The sequence below is a fragment of the Coturnix japonica genome, chromosome 17 (assembly GCF_001577835.2).
Source record: "Coturnix japonica isolate 7356 chromosome 17, Coturnix japonica 2.1, whole genome shotgun sequence".
In the NCBI taxonomy this organism is placed as follows: Eukaryota; Metazoa; Chordata; class Aves; order Galliformes; family Phasianidae; genus Coturnix; species Coturnix japonica.
Window position 1 is genome coordinate 8,431,498 of NC_029532.1, and position 22,453 is coordinate 8,453,950.

The 22,453-nt window shown below is 52.6% G+C and overlaps 1 protein-coding gene across 6 annotated transcripts in view; it reads left to right on the forward strand.

Annotated features, from left to right (window-relative positions):
• The first annotated feature begins 12,905 nt into the window (after positions 1-12,905).
• MVB12B (multivesicular body subunit 12B) overlaps positions 12,906-22,453 on the forward strand; it is a 53,156-nt gene continuing 43,608 nt past the window's right edge. For 3 of the 6 annotated variants that reach the window (XR_001558730.1, XM_015879485.1, XM_015879486.1), the window contains exons 1-4: positions 12,906-13,108; positions 16,782-16,866; positions 17,859-17,981; positions 22,283-22,390. Coding sequence is in view for 5 of the 6 variants with exons in the window: in XM_015879485.1 (XP_015734971.1) it covers positions 12,921-13,108; positions 16,782-16,866; positions 17,859-17,981; positions 22,283-22,390 (504 nt within the window). In the remaining variant the exon portion in view is untranslated. Of the gene's footprint in view, positions 13,109-13,515; positions 13,627-13,820; positions 16,497-16,781; positions 16,867-17,858; positions 17,982-22,282; positions 22,391-22,453 lie in introns of those variants that run through there. The other 3 variants (XM_015879488.1, XM_015879489.2, XM_015879487.2) reach the window with 3 other exon arrangements.

The following is a 22,453-nucleotide window of genomic DNA, read 5'->3' on the forward strand; positions in this document are numbered from 1 at the left end:
TTCAAAAACTTTTATTTTTCCGTTAGTTTGGGTCACCACTAAAGTTAAAAAAATATTACAACCCAGCTCTGATGCTTCCCAGGAAGAACGCAGGAGTCCCTGCTACGGCACAGGCATGAATGATTATTCTAATTGCCTGGAGATGCCTTCCGAGAGACGGAATAATTAAGTGCCACAATGATTGAGACCTTTGGCACCGTTGTCTCCATCCCCCCCACCTCCCCCCCCATCAGCCCCTCCTGGCACCGAGAAGAAAGGGACATTTTCTGGAAGCATGTTTTATTTTTCACTTCATCACCATGAGTGCTTTATTTGATTTCTTGCCACAGAAACCCTTCCCTGCATTGGGGCCATTCCTTGCGGCCTTTGTGCTCATTGTAGCTGCTGGAGTGGAGCAGAGCAGCAGCGCTGATGGGGACAGCAGTGCCAGGAAAGCCAACAGAGTGTGGTAGGACTGAGGGCTGCCATGTGCCCTCTCCCCACTGCGTGCCCTCACCCCAACACAGAGCTGGGTTTGCTCCCACTTATGTTCTATGCATCACTGCCATGCTGGGGAAGAGTCGTACCCACCAACATGCCGGGCACTGTGTATTGCGTGGACTCACAACCGCAGACCCAGGGAGTTCCTGGCAGCAGGACACAGCTGTATCAGCAGAACTGTGGGTTTGCTCAGGGTGAAGCATGGGGGAACCCAGAGGGGTGGGCATGGCTCTGCAGTCAGACCCTGCATTAAACACACTGTGTCAACATTTGTTGCAAACAAATCCCTCACCACCGCTGGGCAGAGCGCAGGCAGCACAGAGCTGCCACCACAGAGCCCTGCAGATCTGCTGAGCGCCCAGCCCAGCGCTGTGCTGCTGGAAAATGCCAGTTGTCAGCAGGAAGATGTTCCACAGGAGCACACTGTGCCGCCTCTGACAAAAATTTGTTTCGAAAGAAAAATTGGGGGTGTAGGGGGAAGTTTCCCTGATAAGGTCAAAGCATTCAGCTTCAACCTTTTCAGAGCAGAACATTTCAATTTTCTTCTCCAGACTGATGTTTCATTTCAATTTTGTACCAGAAATGTGAGCAAAATGAGAAGTTGGAAATAAACACTCAGATTTTCCTGAAGGAAGCCACTCCTTTTCACTCGAAATCAGACTTTTTACAAAATGTTTGTTTCCTGGGAGACTGCAAAGTGATGTCACCTGCTGCCATCGGGACGCAGCTCTTATGCAGCCTAGCTGCAGTTACTCTCTGCATGGGGACGTCTGGCTTTCTCCTTTACCAGTTTACTACCTGTACAAGGAGTCTCCTATTTCCCACAGGGATTGCAGATTTTATGGTAATATAAGCAACAACACTGACAATAATCCATAATACTACCACGGGAAACATGAGCTCTGCAGAGGCTGCCAGCACATCAGTGGTTTGCATGTGGATGGGCCCCTATCATTTTGTGGTAGAAAATCACCAGTTGCTTCCCAGCCCAGAACCCTGGAGTACAGAAGCCAAATCCCACACTCACGAGCAGTTCCACATCCATAAATCTCTGCATACAGTGTGAAGAGGGCACAGCCACCAGAGCCACCACCTGCCCTGGTGCTGCCACAGGACCACAGGCACAGTACCTGCCCTCCTGCAGCCTCAGTTCTCAGCCTCCTGCAGCCCCGGCGCCTGGCATCCCTCCTGCAGGGCCTGCTGATGGCTGCAGCACTGTGGGGCTGCACTCGGAGCTTCTGGGGCTGTGCTCTCCATCACCATCGCAGCACTGCCCGCTCCAGCTCCACTCTCTGCCCTGCTCATGGCTGTCACCGCGCTGACATGAGAACAATGCTTTATGTAAATAACTTCCAAGTGGAGTTGCTCATTATTAATGCAGACAGTTCTGAAGGCAAAAGCAAACAGCATTTGGCAGCAAGAACTTTTAATGAGCATACCGTTAAGGAGCTCAGACGGCAAGGCACGGCGATGCTGGAGCTCCCAGCTGACTCCTGCCTTCCTGCTCCTCTGCCATCTACCAAACAGAAAGACGCCGTTTGTTTCTGTAACCCCGGCATCCTGCTCCCTCTCTCCCTTTATTAACCAATCTATTAGTGGGACAAGCGCAGCCAGCTGGCGTCGGAGGGCAGTGGCCTGTGGACCCTTTTTTGCACCCGCCCCAATTATTTATGGCTATCAGACATCAGTGTTCCTATAAATCACGCCCTCTCTTCCCATCGCTGCCCCGTGGGTTTAAATCAATACCGCGCGTCTCACATCATGAACAATAATTAATAAGCAGTGGGCTGAGATCACTGCATGGTACTGCTCTGTGGGTGTGGGCAGGTGGGGCCGGGGGGGACGGAGGGGGCCGGGGAGCTCAGGGCTGTGTCAGCACCTGGACCAGTGGGAAACTGGGGGCTGCAGAGGATGGAGGACAGCACTTCTGGTCTGAGGGGTGTTCTGGCCATCGGAGATACACCTTCCTCTGGAATTTTACAAATAGTCATCGTAGAACAGGAAGAAAAGAATCGTAAACTTAATTTAGAGGCATCTGAGCTGTCTTCTTATGACATCAAATTGTTTCGTTATGTAGGAAAATGTATTATCAGACACAATATGCTACATATTATAATGCTATATAAATATTTAATATTATATGCAATTTTAAGCAAAAGTAATTGAAGCAAGAAAAGAGAATATTTTTAATATTCTACCCTATCAAATCAAAATTTTCAAACCAAATATAAAAAGGAAAAAGAAATTGTTTAATCTTTCTCCCATCAAACGTGTCATCAAAACTGACATCCCACGGGAATTTCCAACTCTGTGAAAATGTGCTTCATGATGGAAAATAAGGCACAAGTTGCACTCAGCAGCACTGCCAGACCTGCTCTGCATGGTGCCAACTGCTCTCCACTGCCCACAGCCGCCTTGCCCTGCAGGAACTCCATGTGGGGACTCAGGGCAGAGACCCGTGAGGCTGACCCTGCAGCCAAGACTGTGCGGCTGCACAGGGGAAGGAAAGCCCCCCTGCTGGGGGCTGCAGGGGCATCTCCCTTCCTCCCTCCCTTCCCCCTATTCTTTCTTCTTTCTTACATTTTTGTCTTTCTCCTTTTGTCTCCTCTTTTCTCTTTCCTCTCTTTCCTTTTTTTCTTTTCTTTTTCCCCCTTCAATTGAGATTAATTAATGGGTCATTTCTTCCAGGGAATCTGAAGGCTCTCTTCCAGCCATCACTTGGGCTGCTGCCAGTGTTTCACTGTGGCTGTTCTGTAACTCCCATCTGTGGCAGACTGAGAAAGAAGAGAAAAGCAGCTCTTCGAAACACTTTGAGATTTACCCCTGGAATGAATTGCACCGTCTTTTCAAGGACGTCTTCATGACCACCATTATTAGCACAAATACCACATGCAAATGGAGCCAGAGCCTCCCAGCTCCACGGCAGTGCTGCTCCTGCTGTGCAGTGCTGTGAGATCGCTGCTGGGAGTGGCCCTGCATTCAAAGAGTGGTTGGAAAAAAACAACTTTTTCTTGTTAAAAATAATTATATCTTGTCAAGTACGGTGGCATCTGCAAAATATCTGTTAATCTAAATTACATGATACTTATAGAGCAGAACTAGAAGCTGCACTGATGGTAATTTTTTTCCTCCTACACTTTTAGAAATTCAATTAACGTGTTCATATGGTCTGTGCATCACTCAGGAAGTCAGCTACAGGAGCTATAGGAGCTGTAGGAGCCATAGGACCTATAAGAGTTGTAGGGTCTCCCCGGTTCTCTTCCCTGTTGCTGCCGCAGATCAGAGAGAGCCTGTCTGTTTGAGGGAGGCTGGGGCACCCAAAATGCAAAGGGAGCAGGGATGGCTGTGATGCCTGGTGCTGCAGCACAGGTCCTGCCAAGCTGGTGCATGTGTGCCAAGGAAGGAGCTGGGAAGTGCTGAATGGAGGAACATGGCTCTGGGCAGGTTAGAAGCACAGAGTCTTATTGCCACCAGCACTGCATCCCAACAGCAGCAGCACGTCCCAGAAACACAATGGGCACTGGCACTGTTGAGGGAGCTTGGAGACCCATGCCCCAGCCTGTGTTCACCCAAGTTGGTGCCGGCTGGGGACAGCCCTAAGCTCACAGCTGCCGCCCTGCACTGCCTGCTACTAGCAGCAGGTCCAGGAGCTCTGCCCAGGTTGATGGTGAGGAGCTCTCAGTGCCTGACAGCTCTCAACACAGCGCTCGGGCAGAGCTGTGCAGAGAGCCAGAGCTGGAGAGGTGCGGGCAGCAGGAGCCTTGGCTGCGGCACAGCTCTCATTATCAAAAACTGTGAGACATTTGTTAGCTCATTAGCACTCCCAGCTCTGGATGGATGCTTGTGGGCTGGCAAGGGCTGTGCTGAACACCACGGGGCCAGGCACCTGCAGCCCTGCATTCCAGGGGCAGCCCATGGCAGCTTGAACCCCCATCTCTGTGCTCTGACACTCAGCATCTGATGCTTCTGGGAAGGGACACTGCAGAGTTTGCGTCATTGCCTTGAGGATGCACAGCACAAAGCAGACACTGCACGCTCCTGCCCACAAGGCCTTGTGCCCACCTTGTGCCTCCTCATCCTTTACTTGTCTTTGTTAAGCCATGAAGTAGGCTGCCCTTGGGGCACAAACCAAGGTGCCAGCAGCTGAAAGGGACACAGAAGTCAAACTTGTAGGTGAGATGCGACCAACCTGGAGTAAAGGCATGAGTGGTTACAGAACCACAGAGCACTCTCTGGTGCTGCTGTCACTGCGCACTGCAGGGCAGCCCCCACCCAGCTGTGTCCATGACACCCTCAGCAGCACCCAGTGGCTCTGCCACCCCCAGCCCATCCTCCTCCAGGGCCTTCAGCACATGGCAAAGCAGAGCAGGAGGCAGAGAACAGTCCCAGCAGTGCTGGCAGCCAGGTTCAGAGCATGGGATGGGACAAGGAGCACAGGCAGAGTGCAGGAGGGCCAAGTGGATGCAAGATCGGCTGTGGGCAAGAGCCCCGCTGTGCTCTGTTATGCACTGCTGCTTCACCCTGCGCCCGCTGCGGCAGCGAGACGTGAGTGACAGCATGAGGCCGCGCACAGCGCCAGGCAGAGCAGCCCCTGACAAACACTCACTGGAAAATAATAAAGTGGCAAAATAATTCTGCATCGGACACACTTACCAGAGCATAAAGAGTCTGAAAAGGAGACAGCATCTTGTATCATCTATCTTCCTTAAATACCCAAGCTGTGACAAAGTGGAAAGCAAAATTATGATGAATGATCGGACATATTTAGTCTGTACCTGTGCTCTTTAACTAGGCCTGGTGAAATGGGTGCTAATGAAAAGCAGAACACCTACCAAAAAGAGGAGATTTCATTGAAAACAAGTCTTTATTACAAATTGGCACTTCGTTTTCATAAAGTGCATAATGAAGGTGCATATTGTGACATAAATTAAAACAGGCAAGTGATGGGTCAGCATTGCAAAACATTACACAAAGACAAATCACCAGTGAGCCCTCGACAATGGCTGTATCTCATTTACAATTTTTCGAGTACATTTTCAGATTGTACGGGAACACGGCGAGGTTTTGTTCATAAGCGGCATGCCATCATTTATTTTACTGCCTCATTTGAATATGATGAATACTGTAGCCCTTTATTTGTTCACAACAACCAAATAATTGTAGATCCGTGGGTTTCTGGGCAATTAATCACATTTTTTTCCTCCAACAATCCACTATAAACATGACATTGAACAATAAAGTACATTAACCTCTGCTTTGCACAAAAACTTTGCTTATTTAAGCAGTGCGAGAGTGTTGCTCCCATTCTCCTCCAGGACACAGTGGATGTGCCACAGGCACTGGGCCCCCACCTGCCAGGCTCCAACACTGCTCCCACTGCTGCATGCCCAGTCCAGCTCCTCAGCACGGTGTAGTGACTGGGCTGATGCTGGGGGGTTGCAGAGAGCCCATGACAGCTCCCACAGTGTGCTTCCCCAGCAGCAGGACAGCCACTGCCACTGCAGGTATGGCACAGCATGGCACAGCTTAGAATTGCACAGCACAGCTTGGCATGGCACAGCTCAGTTCAGCACAGCTCAGTATGGCTCAGCTCAGTGTGGCACACATGGCACATCACAGTACAGCTCAGCTCAGTGTGGCACACATGGCACATCACAGCTCAGCTCAGCTCAGTGTGGCACACATGGCACATCACAGCTCAGCTCAGCTCAGTATGGCACACAGTGCACATCAAAGCTCAGCTCAAGTGTGGGCACACATGGCACATCACAGCTCAGCTCAGTGTGTGCACACATGGCCACATCACAGCTCAGCTCAGCTCAGTGTGGCACACATGCACATCACAGCTCAGCTCAGTGTGGCACACATGGCACATCACAGCTCAGCTCAGCTCAGTGTGGCACACATGGCACAGCACAGCACAGCTCAACTCAATGTGGCACACATGGCACAGCACAGCTCAGCTCAGTGTGGCACACATGGCACATCACAGCTCAGCTCAGCTCAGCATGGCATGGCTCAGCACAGCAGTGGAGGTGTGATTCTCTGCTTGAGTGAAGAAGGCAGTTCCTTCAGCTGTGATGTTTCCTATGCACAGGACCTCTTCAGTGAATTTCCTGACTCCAAAGGAAGCAGACATAAGTTTGTCAATGATTCAGATGCCCCATTTTCCAGCAGAAGATGTTCCTGAAATGCAACCAACCCTGTTGGTGCACACCATGGCTCCTGCAGCCCCAGCTACAAGGTGGGGGCCAGTGTGTTTTTCCTCCATGTTGCTGTTATTTTGAGCATTTTGAAAAATCTTTTTGTGTTCTTTTAAATCTTCAACCAGGGATAGGACCCACCTGGAAAAGCAGTGCTTAGCAGCCACTGCTAAGCCATGAGAAGCAGTGACCGGACCGCTATCTAACACTGTTGTAAGGTTACTATTTATCTAGAGCAACTGAAGTTGGCACTCACATCTGGCGCCTGGTACTTAGTGCAATTATTTATGATTTCCACCAAGATTTAAAAGCTCATCGCCGGCCTTGTAATGCAGTAACTGATTGCACTGCTAATGTAATTAAGAAAAGATTATGATGTCCACGTGGCACACCAGATGGTGGCATTCATAGCAATCAGCACACACAACTGGCAGACAACTGCACAAGGGCAGTGCAGCTCAGGCAGCTGGAGCACTGTGCTCCGTGCCACGCTCTGAGGAGGGGTTCTCCTGGCCACAGCACTGAGCCCATCCCCACAGCCTGACGGTGGGTGGCCCCAAGCCTGGCACCGCTGGGCTGCACAGGGCACACTCAGCTCCTGTCCCCTGCAGGTGCTGTGTGCCTGATCCATGCCAGGCAGAATGTGGGCAGTGGGCAGGGACACCAGGAGCTGCACCCCCTCAGAGCTGAGCGCAACCCCTGGGGCAGGCAGTGCCTGGCACAAGGACTCTGCTCAGCTCTGTGTGCACCACGCACCCTCACTCGGTCTCCGTGTGCCCATGGGCACTGGGCTTGGTGCCCAGGATTGATGCCTGCACATGTCCTGGAGTTTCAGTTGTGCAAATACTGCTGCAGCTCCCAAGATGCTCCCAGCAGGCTGGTGGAGGAAGCAAGGTCGTGCTCAATTGGAACACCATGGTTTACTTCAAGAAGCAGCAGAGTAGCATGGTGCTACATCCCATAACTCCCATGCAGTGCCATACAGTGCCTGTCCTTGCAATCGCACCTGGATTTAACAACACAGCTCTGACTCCTTCTCCCTTGGTGCTGCAGCTGACGTAAGAGCAGACTGCAGCCTCGCTGGAAATTTTTTAACATCTGTATTTACAACACGAATATTTCAGCGAATGTGACATTTTGGAGCCTTCTGTCCTCCAGGTTTGGTGATGACACATATCTGGGTCAGGAGAGCCGCAGGTCTACCAGCAGCATCCTGTCAATAACTCACTGCTCTGAGTGCTGAGCAGCGCTCGCAGGACACGCTCCGGCACTGCGGGGTTTGTTGGCTCATTGAGCTGACACCATTCTGAAGCAACATAAAAACAGGTTTTGATCTCTGGCTGCTGGCCTCTGTCTGAAAAGCACAGAGCAGGAGGCAGCCCCGTGGTGGCCATTCCACTAATGTCACTGTAACATGGGCACTGTTTTACTGTCACTTATCAAAGGAAAACAAGAACAGGGCAGGGTAAGGAGAAGCCCTTCTTAGCCCCTCTGCTAGGTGCCCTGGGCACCACCCACAGCACCTGCTGCTGTCAGCCCTGGGCAGCCCCACCTGCCCCACACAACGCCCACAGAGCACATGTAAGTACAGCTCTGGCCCCCCTCTGTTCCTGTTGAGCTCTGCTGTGGGCTCCTGGCCTTTGCCCTGCAGGCTGGTGGCTTGGTTCTGTCTCATCCTGAGCTGTTATACTAAGGAGCCAGAGAACAGCATCCTCCGAACAAGCCTTTGAAGAAAAATAAGAAATGTTGGGAATGGGCATTTCTGTTAAACACAGCTGAGACTTTTCTTTCTTTTTACGAAATGCCACTTTTAAAACATTTACATTGCAAAAATGCTGCACTTTGCCTATAAACGCAATGCTTTGCATAAGCCTCCTTGAGTCAGGAAGGGGATGAGGAGCAGTGCTTCCCCTAAATCCAGGCTCTATGGTGTTGTTGGTGCCTGGCACTGTGTGCCCTGGGGAGTGGCTCTGTACGCAGTGGCTTCTAAGTGGGGTGTGAGGGCCTCCACTGCTCCTGCTGGTGGCTCAGTGAGAAGCTCTTCCTGCCCTCCCGATGATGCTGTCACTGCCTAGTTATGGCTGCTGCTGGCATTGCTCTGCCCTGAATGCTGTCAGGCAGCCGAGCAGCATGCTGGGGTGCTAAGTGGCACAAGCTGCAGCAGCCAAGGAGCCGGGCAGCAGCCTAATGCTGCCAGCTGGCCTGGGATCCGTGATGGGGAAGCCAGCCTGCCTTGAACAGGAGGGATGGCCCTTGGTGGCACACCACCTTTTGCACACAAAGGAGTGAGGCTGGTGGCAGCTCGGGGCTGCACCAGGGGGCAGTAATCCTCTGGCTGCAGCACTGCCTGCAACGTGTGTGCATTATTTCGTTGGGTTTAGGAAGAAGGAAGGATGCTGATGTTCTGCTCTAGTGAATCTGAAACTCTCAGCTGTAGATTTTGAGGCCTTGCAAGGTGGAATTGAAGAGGGGGCTGCACCTAGGGAATGCCTCACAGAGCCAGCTGGACTGTGAGCAATGCCAGTGCTGTCAAATGGTCACTGCATGAATCATTGACAGCATTCCTCTGTGCAAACACAAGGTCACCTGAGTGCCTCTGCCTGGCAGCGTGTTGCTGGGGCAGCAGTGCTGCATCTGTAACCACCATCGACTGTGGCTTTCCCTGCACACCTTCCCAGGGATGGCTCACAGCAGCACAGTGTGTGCATGGCCCCTTGCCTGTATGGGTGGGCCCTGGGCAGTGCACAGCAGTGCCTGGCAGCAGCTGGAGGGCAGGGAGTGTGTGCTGCACAGGAAGCCCCGTGGTACCCACTGCCAGCAGGAAAGTGAGGTGAGCAACAACACTCCACCACAGGGTTTGCAAAGAAAACGTTATTTCCCCAAATGTGTTCATCACTCAAAATCGTTCAAGCAAAAGTCTCCGTCTTACTGTAGCTATTACTCATAATCTGAGATCCTGGGGACGTGCAGCCCTGGGTAATTAAGCTATGTGCTTTTTCTGCCCTCTGTTTGGGTAGAAGGGCAGCTGCAGTTCAGCTCCAGACTGTTTTGCAGAACAGACAGGGCTGCTCCTGGTGGGGCATGGATGACCCCACTCCAGTGCAGAGCTGCTGAAGTGGCAGCACCTTGGGCAAGCTTCTCCCTTCCATCCCATGCTTCTTTGAGTTTGGCTTCCCTGGCAGGAGGGGCTGATGAGAGGCCTGGGCTACCCCTTCCCATGAGGAAAGCCTCCACCTGTTCTTCAGTGTGAGCACAGCGTGGCTGTGGCCGTCTCTTAGTGCTCTGTGAATCCCAGCTGTCATCAGTATCACTGCTGTACGCTGGTGTTCCTTATGCCATAACTGAACTAGGGTACAATATGTAGGTTGTTCTGAAAGCAATGCCTCCTATTTTTTTCCATTGAAACTACAATACATAGACCAGCTGCGCAGCTCTGAGCCTGGCCTTAGGCACAGGCACTGCCCCAGCCCTGGTCCAGCACCCCAGGCTCTTTGCAGCGCTGTGTCTGCCTGTGGTTGAGCTGTGCCACAGCGATGAGCAGAACTGCTGTCCCTGCAGGGCTGCATGGAGTAACTGACCTCACAGCCTTTCCTTTAGTTCAGTGAACTGTTTAAGCATGCACTTAAAATGGTACATATGTTTTAGTGCTTTGCTGACCTGGGGCTAAGTGAGGAACTGATAACACTAAATGCAGCGTTTCCTTTTGTGTTAGGCTCCTGCATGAGCTGCAGCTTTACCTTGGGAGTTGCAAAACTAACACAAATGTACTGGTTGACTTTGAGCTGCTCAGTGCTGTGCTGCAGGGACCTGGCAGCACTCAGAGTGAGGCTGAGGAGCTGTGGCCAGGCTGGCAGGGACTGGCCCTTTGGTGCTGCTGGGTCTGGCACTGAGCAGGGCTGGCCACCTCCACCATGACCCAGCCTAAGGAACCCTGGTGTGCGGGCAGTTCAGTGCAGCATTACCACCTCTGTCCTTGTGCTCTGCCCTTGCTTAGTTCTGTTCAGGCTGTACTGTTCTGTGAAGGTTAATGTTACTCAGGGCTGTAGGCAGTTTTCAGCTGGAGGACATGGCACATTCCTTTGCCTTTCCCACCTATCAGCACCCTCACCTTGGGACCCTAGAGAGCTGTCTTCCCACTCAGCAGCACGCAGGAGGTGCCACATGTTTAAGGTAAGACACCACCAGCCCAATCCACCCAGCAGGGGGATGGCTCTGGTCCCTGTCATAGTGGTGCAGCAGCACCACACTTGTGCTGTTGGGAAATTCACGGGCAATCCGTAAATGTGTTTTACAGACAGCTGTTAGTGTGTGCTGAGCAGAGCTCATTCTGTCAAGCAAAGCCAGTTACAGGGTTATAGCGGGGCCACTTAAATATTATTATCCATAACATATAAATAGTGGGCTGAGCACTGCTACGTTGTGCTCTGCCCAGGCTCTCACAGGAAGATCAAACTTGTAGTAAAATGAAATGCAAAAAGTGCTGTGGGACCCGGTGGGTGGTCTGGAGGTTTGACTCCCAAAATATCATCACCGCTGCTCAGGATCTTGTCACTACCTGAAGTGCTCTGGGATTTCCTCATTGAAGAGCAACCCACACACATCCCGGGAGGCAGCAGGTGGTGCCCCAGAGCCCGCAGTAATGAGAGCCTGTCCTGAGTGCTGCTTTGCTGTAGCTCAGACTTCTGCTGTGCTTTTAAGAAATGGCATTTAGCTGCTGATCTGCTGGGACAGTGCAGTGCAGTGCCTTGTGCTGCCCTGAGGAGGGGGGAGATATGTGGCAGCCAGAGCCCAGTGTGATGTCTGTGGCAGGAGGACTTGTGAGAAAAGGCATGGTCTGAATAAAAAACAAATCTACTTTAGAAAAGAAGTAGATGCAAAGTATTCAGGGGATGACATTGTACTTGCAAATAGTTACGCTTTTGAGGAACTTTATCTAGTAGGTGAACCATCTGCAGTATGGTTAGTCACGTACTTAATGCTATGGGAATGAGTATGTGCTGATTCAAAGCCTGTGCTCATGCTCTGTGGAGGAGCAGCACTGGGCCCATCTCAGCCCTGCATTCAGCAGCTCCGTGTGCCCTGGGCAGTGCCGGCACCGGGCAGCTCCTCCAAGGGGAAAGCAGCAGCAGCAGCTGAGTTGAGCTGTGCTGGGAGCAATGTGTCACTGCAGCTCATGCCACAGACACACGGGGTGTACGTTTGCAGTGTATGGTTGAATGTTTTGTGGATGCTAAGCAGCAATTAGAGTCTTCCTTTGGAACTGATTCATTTTGCACTGCCGCGGTAGCAGGGAGGATCTTATTGAAACTGTAGGATTTTTAATATTATTACACTAAAGACTCTCTCAGTATCGGTGTCTCCATGGAGGGTCATTAGTGCACTGTAATGGGTAACAACTTCTCCAGTTCAGGAAATCTTGTTGTATTTGTAATGGGACATCTGGGGCATATATTATGTATGGGACATATATTTCTCATTTCCACCAGGCATCATCTTTTCTTCTCTCTAAATTATTTTCTGAATCAAAAAAATAAAAATCTTTCCCCTCAAATAAGATGTATTCCTTATTCCTCTCTATTTTATTTTAATATTTGAACCCAGAAGCCACTACCACCACCAGGACTGTACAGAGCAGTGCTCAGCTGCACTTGAGGGAAGGCTGTGGGGCCCAGCTGTGCTGGAACAGGAGTGCTGTGTTTTGGGGTGCACAGAGCACAGCCCTGGGCATTGCTGCCTGCTTTGTCATACAAGTTCTCACTATGCCCCTGCAGAACTTTTCTTATGGCATTTCATACCCACAACTCACAGACCAGACTGAGGACATGAACTGGTCGCTGCCCTCCTCTTTGATGCTCCTCCAGGTTAATGCTTTCCTCCATACTGCACTTTGCTTCTCACCTATGTTGATTTCTTTCATCACTGTTTTCTTTTAGTGCTGCACTTAAGGCTGTTGATGCCTTAAGTGCATGGCCCTACACCAACATCCCGCTCTATGGGTTATTACCCCCTGTAAGCATGGTGCCCACAGCTGGGTGCAGGACAGCTGCTGCATTGCCCTATGGCTGCTGCTGCAAGCTGTGCCGTGCTTTTCATCAGCTGCTCCCTCATTGTGTTCTCAGTGCCGTCGCTGGAGTATGATAGCACTGAACCTAACGGAGCTCTGCAGCAGGTCAGGACGCCTCCGTGCTGCAGGGCTGTGTGCCCCGTTTGGTCGCAGGCTGCGGCGAGTGCCGGGCAATGGCTGAGGTCGGGTCGGTCAAGACCCGTGTGACCCGGGAGCAGAACTGCCGCAGCACCGCCTGCTGCCATCGGCCCAGCGCAGCTCCGGGGCGATGCACGAGGGCACCGCACACCTCGGCCCCTCTCCTCCCGGCAGCAGCCGCATGCGGGAGCCCTGAGGCTGGATCTCGTGGCGAGGTGAAGACGTGAGTGACCCCGACCCCTGTGAGAGCCCTTCCCACGCGGGACTCAACAGACGTGTCGCTCTCTTCAGAAAGTTTATTTTCCGGCACGGCGGGACTCCCGGCTTCCCGGACCGAGGGGCACAACCTCCAGGTGCGGCCGTGCCGCAGCGGACCCCCGTGCCCGGGGGTTTCCTGTGGGTGGGGCGGTCTCGTTTCGGCGGTGCGCCGGTCCGGCTCCGGGCGGGCACGGGGGGCACGGCGCCGCACGGCCGCGGTGAGTGAGAGTGAGTGCGGGCGGCCCCCGGGGAGCGGGGCCGGGGCGCGGATCGGGGCGCGCCGGAGCCGCGCGGTGCGGAGGAGCCGCTCCCGGGGGCCGGCCCGGGCCGCCGGTGAGGCCCTGCCCGCCGCCTCCCGCGCTAGGCCGCTCCCCCGCCGCCGCCGCTCCTCCCGCCGCGCCGCCCCCGCCCCGCTGGGCGATGAGGAGCTGCTTCTGCCTGCGCCGAGGGAGCCGCGAGCCGCCGCCCGCCGTGCGGGCAACAGTTAAGTGTCCTCGGCTCCGCCGCCGCCCTCGGCCGGCTCCTCTCCGCCGCGCTCGGGGAGGGAGGGAAGGCAAAGCAGGCAGAGCAGGCAGAGGAGGCCGGGCCTGCGAGCGCTCGCGGCTCCGCGCGGGGCCGGGCCGGGGCGTGGGGGAGCGGAGCCATCCGCGGCCTTCGGGGAGGCGCGGCCCGGGGCCGTCCCTGCAGCCGCGGCGCCCCCCGCGCGGAGCCGTGTCCGCAGGATCCCTCCGTGCTGCTCGGCGCCCGGCGCGGCCTGCACCGAAGCTCGGCCCCGGCTATGGGCTGCTGCTGCACGGGGCTGCGGGCGCAGTGGGACGCCGTCCTCCGGCCCCGGTGTGCTGGGGAGATCGCTGCGAATTTTGTTTTCGTCTGGTTAGAGAGAGCTGCAACAGAACTGTATTTATTGTGGTCATTTGCTGCAAGCATGAATTGGCTTGATTGTTATTGTTTTTTTCACCTGTTCGCAGAGGTTTCTGCGCAGCTGGCAGTGATCAGCACGTGGTGTCTCTTTGCTGTCCCGGCCAGGACGGGATGCTGAGCTGCCCGTGCTCTGTTTGCTCCCGTCCCTCATTCCCAGCACTCGGCATCTCTCTGTGGTGTCCATGAAGGGTCTCAGGGACGCTCTTGAGCTTCACCCCCTCCCATGTGTCCTCAGAGCCAGCACAGTCGCAGCTGGGTTGTGATATGTAGGGTCCTAGGAGGCGTTTGCTGCATGGGCCAACAGCCGTGTGCCTCCATCCTGCGTTTCACTGGCATTGCTGTGCCCAGCTTTGTGGTTCATTGTTGTTCCTGTCCAAGGTCGCCTAACCCATGCAATGTTCTGGGATAAAACCTCAGTTTGAGTTCGTGAAGGTCTGAAGATGAATACAAAACATTCTGGTTCGTGTCATCTGCTCTTCTAAGTGAGTCCCAGGCTTCAGGCCTTGCAGCCCCCAGGTGCAGAGTTGGAAATAAGTGACCCGAGTGTCACTGACACCCTTGGGGAAGGTCATCTGTGTGTGGAAATCTATTTTGGTTTGCAATAGGATACCTCACAAATGGGTGTCCCTGGTTAGAACTGCTGCACAGTAAGCCAAGATCTCAGTTTTGCTCACCATGCTGCAGTTTTGATCACCATGTGATCAAAGTGATGGAGCAGGACCCACCTGTGCGGACAAGTTGGGCCTGTGACCCTCCATACCGGAGGGATGCAAAGCTGTTAGTCCAGAGGAGGGCCACAGAGATGATAGAAGCGCTGGAGCACCTCTCCTATGAAGATGGGTTGAGGGAACTGAGCTTGTTTAGCTTTGAGAAGAGAAGGTTCCAGGGGGGCCTCATTGTTGTCTCTCTTCATTGAAGGGAGCTTGCAAGCAGGAGGAGGACCAACTTTTTACACAGTCTGATTGTATCATCATAGTCTCGTGCGGGTTGGAAGGGACCTTAGAGATCATCGAGTCCAGCCCCCAGGATTCGAGCCTCCTGTGTAGTAGAGCGGCACTTCTCCTGTGTAGTAGAGCGGCACTTCTACCACTTGTGCCACAGGGGGGATTCAAACTCCGGGCCCCAGTGTTGCAAGGCGGCGTCCTTAACCACTGCGCCACTGGGGCACACATTGTGATAGGACAGGGGGAATTGGCCTTGAACTAAAATAAGGAAGGTTTAGGTTTGGTGTTAGGAAGAAATGTTTTTACTCAGTGAGGCTCTGGAGCAGGTTGCTCAGAAAGGTAATAGATGCCCCAACTCTGGGGGCGCTCGAGGCCAAGGTGGATGGGACCCTGTACAGTCTGATGTGGTAGTTGGCAACCCTGCCCGTGGCAGGAGGGTTAGAACTAGAACACCACTCCAAGTAGACTGTGAAACCAGCAGGAAAGTGTTCTGGAGATCATCAGAGATGAACAAGCAAGGAAACAGTTGAGAGAGAGCACAAAGTGGATGCAGAGGGACAACTCAGGGGCTGTGGCACAGTGAGGCCTGACTCCAGGCATGGGCTGTGCTGGGGGCTTCCTGTATTACATAGTGCTGTGCCTGCAGGTCGTGGCCTCCAGCCTGTGGCTGTGGGACTGGGCAAAAAGCCACCACTGCTGAATGCTGCAGTTTTTGTTCTGTGGCTGGAGTGGAGCATCCTTGTGCACAGACTGCAGGGCTCTGGGCTGACTGTCCCATGTAGAGACTGCCTGATGTGGGCAGCCAGTGCAGCCATGGTGTCAGGGTTGAAGATTTGCTGCTGAGGGACTGGGGCTGGTTTTGCTGCTTTCAGGAAGGTCAGCTTCTGATATTCCTGAGTGGGAATCTCTGTGTGCCCAGGGCCAGTACTGCACTGAGCGAGTGGGGCTGAGCTGGGCCTCTTCCTGCCCAGGGCTGTGTCCGGCTTCCCCAGGCTGGGAGCAGGAAGTGCCCTGCTGCTGGGAATGGCCTCCAGGGAATGTGCTTCCAGCAGTGTGAAAAATGCTGTGATTGTTGGGCTGTTCCCAAATTCACCCTGCAGGGGGGTGGTCGGGCTCTGGGGAGAACAGGGGCATCCTTGGTCATGGGCTGAGTCCTCAGGCACTGCCACACTGTGGGCAGGTCAGTGCTCTGGTGTTTGAAGAGAACTTCCCTAAAACAACAAGCTGTCTAATGGATGTATTTATAGAATCTTGTTCCTTAATTTAATCTGCTCTCACTGTTTGTTTTTTATTTTTAAGTTCAAAGGTGTGATAGCAGAGAAACTAAACTTTGCAGGTGCCTGAGGGGGAGTTGAAATGTAACTCATGGTCTTCATCAGCCCAGAGCTCTGCTCTGACCTCTTCTAACTTCAGAAAAACATTAACTGAGCACACAGGCTCGTTCCTGCTGCTCTGCATCAACTCCAGCTGCATCTCAGCGCACCACGGGTGAGAGCTGCCCCTCTGTGCCGCACAGCCTGGGGTCAGCTGGGTGCCATCTTTAGGGTGCTGTGCTGGGTGGTGGCACAGCCAGCAGGAGGCTTCGTGTGGGCTCTGACGGTGTGTGTTGGTGTATGTGCTGGGTGCTCACCCAGGTGTTGGGGTAGAACTCTGTTGGTGGTGGTCTTTTTACTGCGCCCGCTGCTTTGTAGGCTTTAGGCAGTCTGGTTTGGTTGTTTGTGTGGCATTGTTATTTACATAGGCCCCAGATTTGCTCTTTTTTGTTGCCCGCAGCACCGTGTTGGTTCATACTGGGTACTGTGAAGTGTATACCCTGGTCCTGCTGGCACCAGCACTCACCTCTGCCTTTTTAGAAGCAGTAAGTAACCTGCTGTCTCCGCAGCCTCAATGCTGGGCTTGGGGTCTCTGAGGAGGCCCTGCCCAGCAGTTTGTCTGCCTGCCCACCTACAACAATGCTTGTGCCAGGTGCTCCTGTTGGATCTGCAGTGCTGGGGGGTCTTGGGGAGTTCTGCCTGAGCCGGGGTCTCTGCCCAGCTGCCACTGCAGAAGAATGTGGAAGGGCAGGGGTGCCTTTCCTCTTCCATTTGGGCAGCTCTCCTCTCCTCCTGCTTCCAGCAACAGCATCTCTCCGAGATGGGTTGGTTTCACCTGCTCCTCTCCCTTTTTGTGTAGTTCTCTACCCTGAAGTATTCAGTGCTGTTCTGCCTTGCTCACGGGGGGTGCTCAGACTCCTTCAAGGCCTCTGTCTGCTTTGCATCAGACCATCTTGTGCTGCTTCGTCTGTGTTTCCCTGGCGCTCAGGCACTCTGCCACGGGCACAGTTTTGCATACAGACACATCTGTGCTGCTATGCGGCTGTGGCTCAGTTCAGGGGGGTGTGGTGGGGCTGAAGCCTCGCGAGAGCCCTCATCGTGCCCAGTGCCTGTCATGGGTGGGAGTTTTGTGCTGAAGCCACGGGGATTTCTTGCTACTTAAAATAGCATAGCAGCTTCAGCCAGCCTGAGACAAGAATGGAATTTGTTCTTATTTGGAAGGGAAGGGATGAACTTGCGTTTTCCCATCGTTGCTAGATGGAGACCAGCCCATGCTAAATATCCTGGAAACAATAAAAATAATCTCAGAAGAGGCTGCTGACCCAAATTCCAAACTTGTTGGGCATTGCACAAGTGTGTTGTCTTATCAAAACCAAACAAAAGCGCAGAAGGTGTGTCTACCTGATCTTGCATTTGACTCGGCAGCCAGTGTTGTTCAGGCACAGGCTCTGTGGCACATATGTGGGCTCCCAGTGCTCTGTTCCTCCATGGAGTGCATGCTCCCAAGCATCCCCTTAACTTTGCTGCTTTCTTTCAGGATCAGTCCACAATGCCTGAAGTGCGAGATCTCTCTGATGCCTTGCCTGATGTGCCAATGGATCCCATCACAGGGGTTGGTGTGGTTGCATCCCGGAGCCGTGCACCGACAGGCTATGATGTAGTAAGTAGAGCTAGTTCAGCTGCAGTTGTAAATGCTTCAGTTTTGCATTAACGAAACTTTACTCTGCTGGGAGCGGTATCTCTTCCAGCAAGGATTTGCCATTGGACATGTAAGAAATAATTTGGTGTCTGTATGTCCACCTTGCAGTTCAGAACACTCAGCAGTGCTTTCCCTGGATGGAGGTCTGTGGGTGCAGTTGTGCAACTTTGTCTGTGCTTCTCCTCCAGAGCATAATTACCTGGAGGAGGGGCTCTGAGAAACAGCTGGCTGCTGTGGCATGCAAATTTAATAATCCTAGTAACTGCCATCCTGAAGGATTCCTAAGTATCGCACAAATTACATCTCCAAATAAATGGATCCCGCATCAGCTGTTTAATCCCACATATCAGCACTGCATAATAATGATGAGAAGCTCCAGATTGGGAAGCAAAGAGTTTCACAACCAGCTGAAATTGCAATGGCAATTTTGATGGACAGAATGCAAACCTCTAAATTAAGCTTTGGCAGGAGGGCAGCAGGAAGAGGCAGCTGGATCCATTGAAGATGAATATGTGAATGGATAGATGGACGTCATTGTTTAACAGATGCTTGTTCCCTGGATTAGTTGCTGTGTAACCAACAGGGTGATTTTATTTGCCTGTAGATGAATGTCCTAAGCAGCAAAACATGAAGTACTGACTTTGCAGAGCAGTGTAGGGAAGGTTTGGCCTGTAGCTCATCTTTCTGTGTGTCCTGCTCCAGTTATGCTGCACTGCATCTTGAGTTACAGTGTCACACAGCTCGTGTAGCTCACATCCTCACAGCCCTGGGTTGCAGCATGCCCTGTGCTGCTGTGTGAGAAGAAAGGAAATGGGTCGGGCTGCAGTAAGGAGGAGGGAATTGTCAAAAGGCCCCTTGAGAGCCAGAAGGTTTTTTGCATTTACTGCATTTTTCTGAGCACCAATTGCTTATGTGAGCCAGGCTCTGTAATTAGCTGGTTGCCCTGATAAAGGAGCATGGGGCAGTGAGAGAGACATGATAACAGAACAGCATTCTGCCTAAATGACTGGGCAGAGAACTCACTTGCCCCAGATAGCATTTGTGGAGTTTAATGGGGGCTGCAGCCCTAACACTATTTAAACTAAACAAGATAAAAGATTCTTCCTGGAGGTTAATCCAATTATAGTGGTGTTGCAATCAGGCTTGAGAATGTGGGTCACTCTCTCCTAGGGGGCACAGGGTGGAGTTGCCTTGCTTCTGATTTTGGTCTCGTTTTATGTTTACAAGGAGCTCTCCTCTGACCCTGGGGCCAACAGCTCCTGCTGTAGGCACTGAGGTGTCTGCTGCCTGCAGCAGCTCTGCCCATGTTCTGTGCACGTAGCAGGAGAGCTCTGCTCATGGTCACAGCTGGCATCCCACTATGCAGTACATGCAGTGGTGCAGCTTTGTGCCCAGCCCATGGATGGGTGCTCTCAGGGCAACACTCCCCTCAACCTCCAAAACCCAGGCTGTAGTGTCTCAGAGCAGGAAGCCAGGCGTGCTGTGACTGCAAGTAGCTTTGGGATGGTCTTGCAGTTCCTTGGGGGATGCCATCTCTCTGCCCCTTGCTGCAGCATCCTGTAGCACTCTATTTAACAGTGGGCTCAGAGCTGTGGGAACGCTTTTCCTCTTAGCAGTAATGAATTGAGCATTGTGTCATTTTGTTGGTGGGTTTGAATTCTGTGATGGCATAATAGCCAGTTCTTTTTTTCTGAGCCAGATGTATTATATGTAGGCTTTACGTAGTTTTCCTTTCATCTGAGCACTTTTCACAACATACAGCCATTACTATACTATTTCCCTTCCCTCTGCCTGGCAGAGGGCAGTGCCTGGGGCTGCAGCTGGGCCCCTGGGGTGCTGCCCAGCCAGGAGGGGGTGGCAGGGCCTGATGGCATCTGGGATTTTTTTTTTTCACCTCTTAGTTCTTTTCTTTCAGTAGTTTTCTTAATCATCCAAGCAGCTCATTTCCCTTTCTGACTGCTTAGGAAACAGCTGCTGGCACTTGTGGCCAGATCTTTTAGTAGCTGGAGCACTAAAGAACACGTTTTTCCAAAACATACAGTGTGTGTCTGAACTCAAATTCCTGAAAATCCACCCCAGCTGGCACTGCTGAGTGCAGAGGTGGGCAGGAGGGGTGAGTGGGGAGCCTTGCAGTATGGCACAGGCTGCAAGCAGAATAGACTGGGCTTTGCTGCAGCCTCTCTGGGTGTCTGCAGAGCTGTGAGTGGGTGTCCCCTCCTGTTGGGACTCAATGCGTTCTGGGGTGGGAAGGCATGAAGAGGCTGAGCCGACCCATGCCTCTGCCCCCTTAGTAACGTCATGGTGGGCACCCACTACCAGGCACCAGCTCTTGTCCCACATGTTCAACCCTGTCAGGAGGACATGGTGGGGCTGCATGGGGCCACAGCCCTTCCTCGTCCCGTCCTCTCAGTGCAGCCCACAGGGCCATGCCCTAGTGCACAGTACTGCTTGGGTGCAGCTCCACTCAAAAGCAGCAAGGATCCTCCCCACCTGCAGGTGCCCAGAAGATGATGCAAGAACTTTCTCATTTATGTTACCCTGTTTTCTTTCCCCGTGAGTTTTCTGACAAGTTAATGCATGCTTATGTCGAGGCTTAGGAAGAGGGTTCAGCAGGATGATGTGAACTCAGGATTAATTACTGGAGATGGTGCCTGCGACTGCTGCATTTCAGCAGAAACGGGAAGGGTTCTCTTTGCCTGCCCTGCCCATGGGAGCCAGTAAGACCCAGACCCTGCTGTGTTGGTTTCCTGTTCACAGTCCTGCAATACCGTAGGAGGTGGTTGGGCTGTGTGGGGCAGTGGGGCATCGCTGCAGTGCAGGAGGGTTGTGGGGCTGGTGGGACAAATGCTTCTCTCTGTTATTCGCTGCTAAACTGGCTTCAGCCATTGTGTCTGTTGTAACTGCGGAGTTAGAATTGCAGGGTACTTCCCTAGAAGGGTTTGTGGTGTGGCTTTGCTGTACTTTTATTGTTGCTTTTTGAGGGCTTTTTTTCATCACTGAGTCAGGGTGGGACACTGTCAGGCTGTGCTGCTCAGGGCACACGCTGGTGGTGGCTTACAGCACACAATGGGGGCTGTTTCAATGTCCTGTATCCAGGAATGTGCTCAGCAGGGATTTGTGAGCAGAAGATGCTGAAATGTGAAGAGCAGCCCATGCATTTTTTTGCCTTTGTGTCAGACAGACACAAGTTTCTCTCCTGCTGTTTGGGTGATGGGGGGCTGGGTCAGCATGCACCTTGACTCCTGCACTCCGCACAGAGCCTCTGCCCTACAAAATGTGGGTGTAGATGGTAGCAACAGATACCAGCTGCTTTGGTATCAGGCTGCACAGGTGCCAAGGTCTCACTTATTTCACTGTGATCATGGCTTAAGAAACAGCAGAGGGGGAGATTTGTTCCTTCTGAGGGGCACTGGGCAGTCCTGCTGTGCTTACTGTCTTGTTAGACTCCTGGTGGGAGCTGTCAGTGGGCCGCTGGGGGATTATATGACTTGTTTGCTGTCCCCTCTGCCTGGCAAGCATGCCCTCTGGGCAGGGCTTTCTGCCCCCAGCTGCTTGCACAGCCCTGCTCTGGGCCCCGCTGCCCTTTGTGCTGTGCCCTGAGCCACTGTGAATGGCACCTGCTGCTGCCTGTCTTCCTGTGTGCATTTGTCTCTTCCACGCAGGATCTGTGGTGTTTCCCTCACCCTCCAGTTTGCTACTGATTGTACTGAATGCAATTGCTGTCACAGCTCCACGATTCATTTGATGTGATGCTTTAATCTGGTTGAAATAGTGTGTAAAATCACAAGAAAAGACAACGATTTTTGCAGGAGTGCTGTTCTTTCAGCTTCATCCTGTCAGAAGCGGCCGTGGCTCCTGGGCAGCCTTGGAGCTGTCACTTTGCAGATAGCTCTCCAGAGGTTTGTCAAGATGGACCCCTCCTCACAGCTTGCACAGAGTGTGTACAGTGTAATGAATGCCTCAGTATGCTGACTTGTCCAAACTACTGTTTGGAAACTGCACCAGAGTTGCTGTTTCCTCATTAGAATAGCTTTTTGTCAGAGCATCTTTAATCAATGAACTCCCCAGAGACAGCATTTTTAGAACTTTATCATACCTCTGCTTGGAAGTTCTCTGCACTGCACCTTGTGAAGAAACTAATGAGATGCTGTGAGAGTTTGGGCTACCGTTAATTAGAAAAGGTCTGAGGAAGAAGTACTGCACACACATTAACGTTATCTTGGCTTACACATCTCCTCTCTCCCTCTGTCTCTTCCTTCCAGGTTGCACAAACAGCAGATGGCCTGGATGCTGACCTCTGGAAGGATGGCCTGTTTAAATCCAAGGTCACACGATACCTGTGCTTCACAAGATCATTTTCAAAAGAAAATGTAAGTTTGTTTGCTGAGTATCTGCATGATTTGCATCTGTGCCTGGTATGTTCTTACCTATAC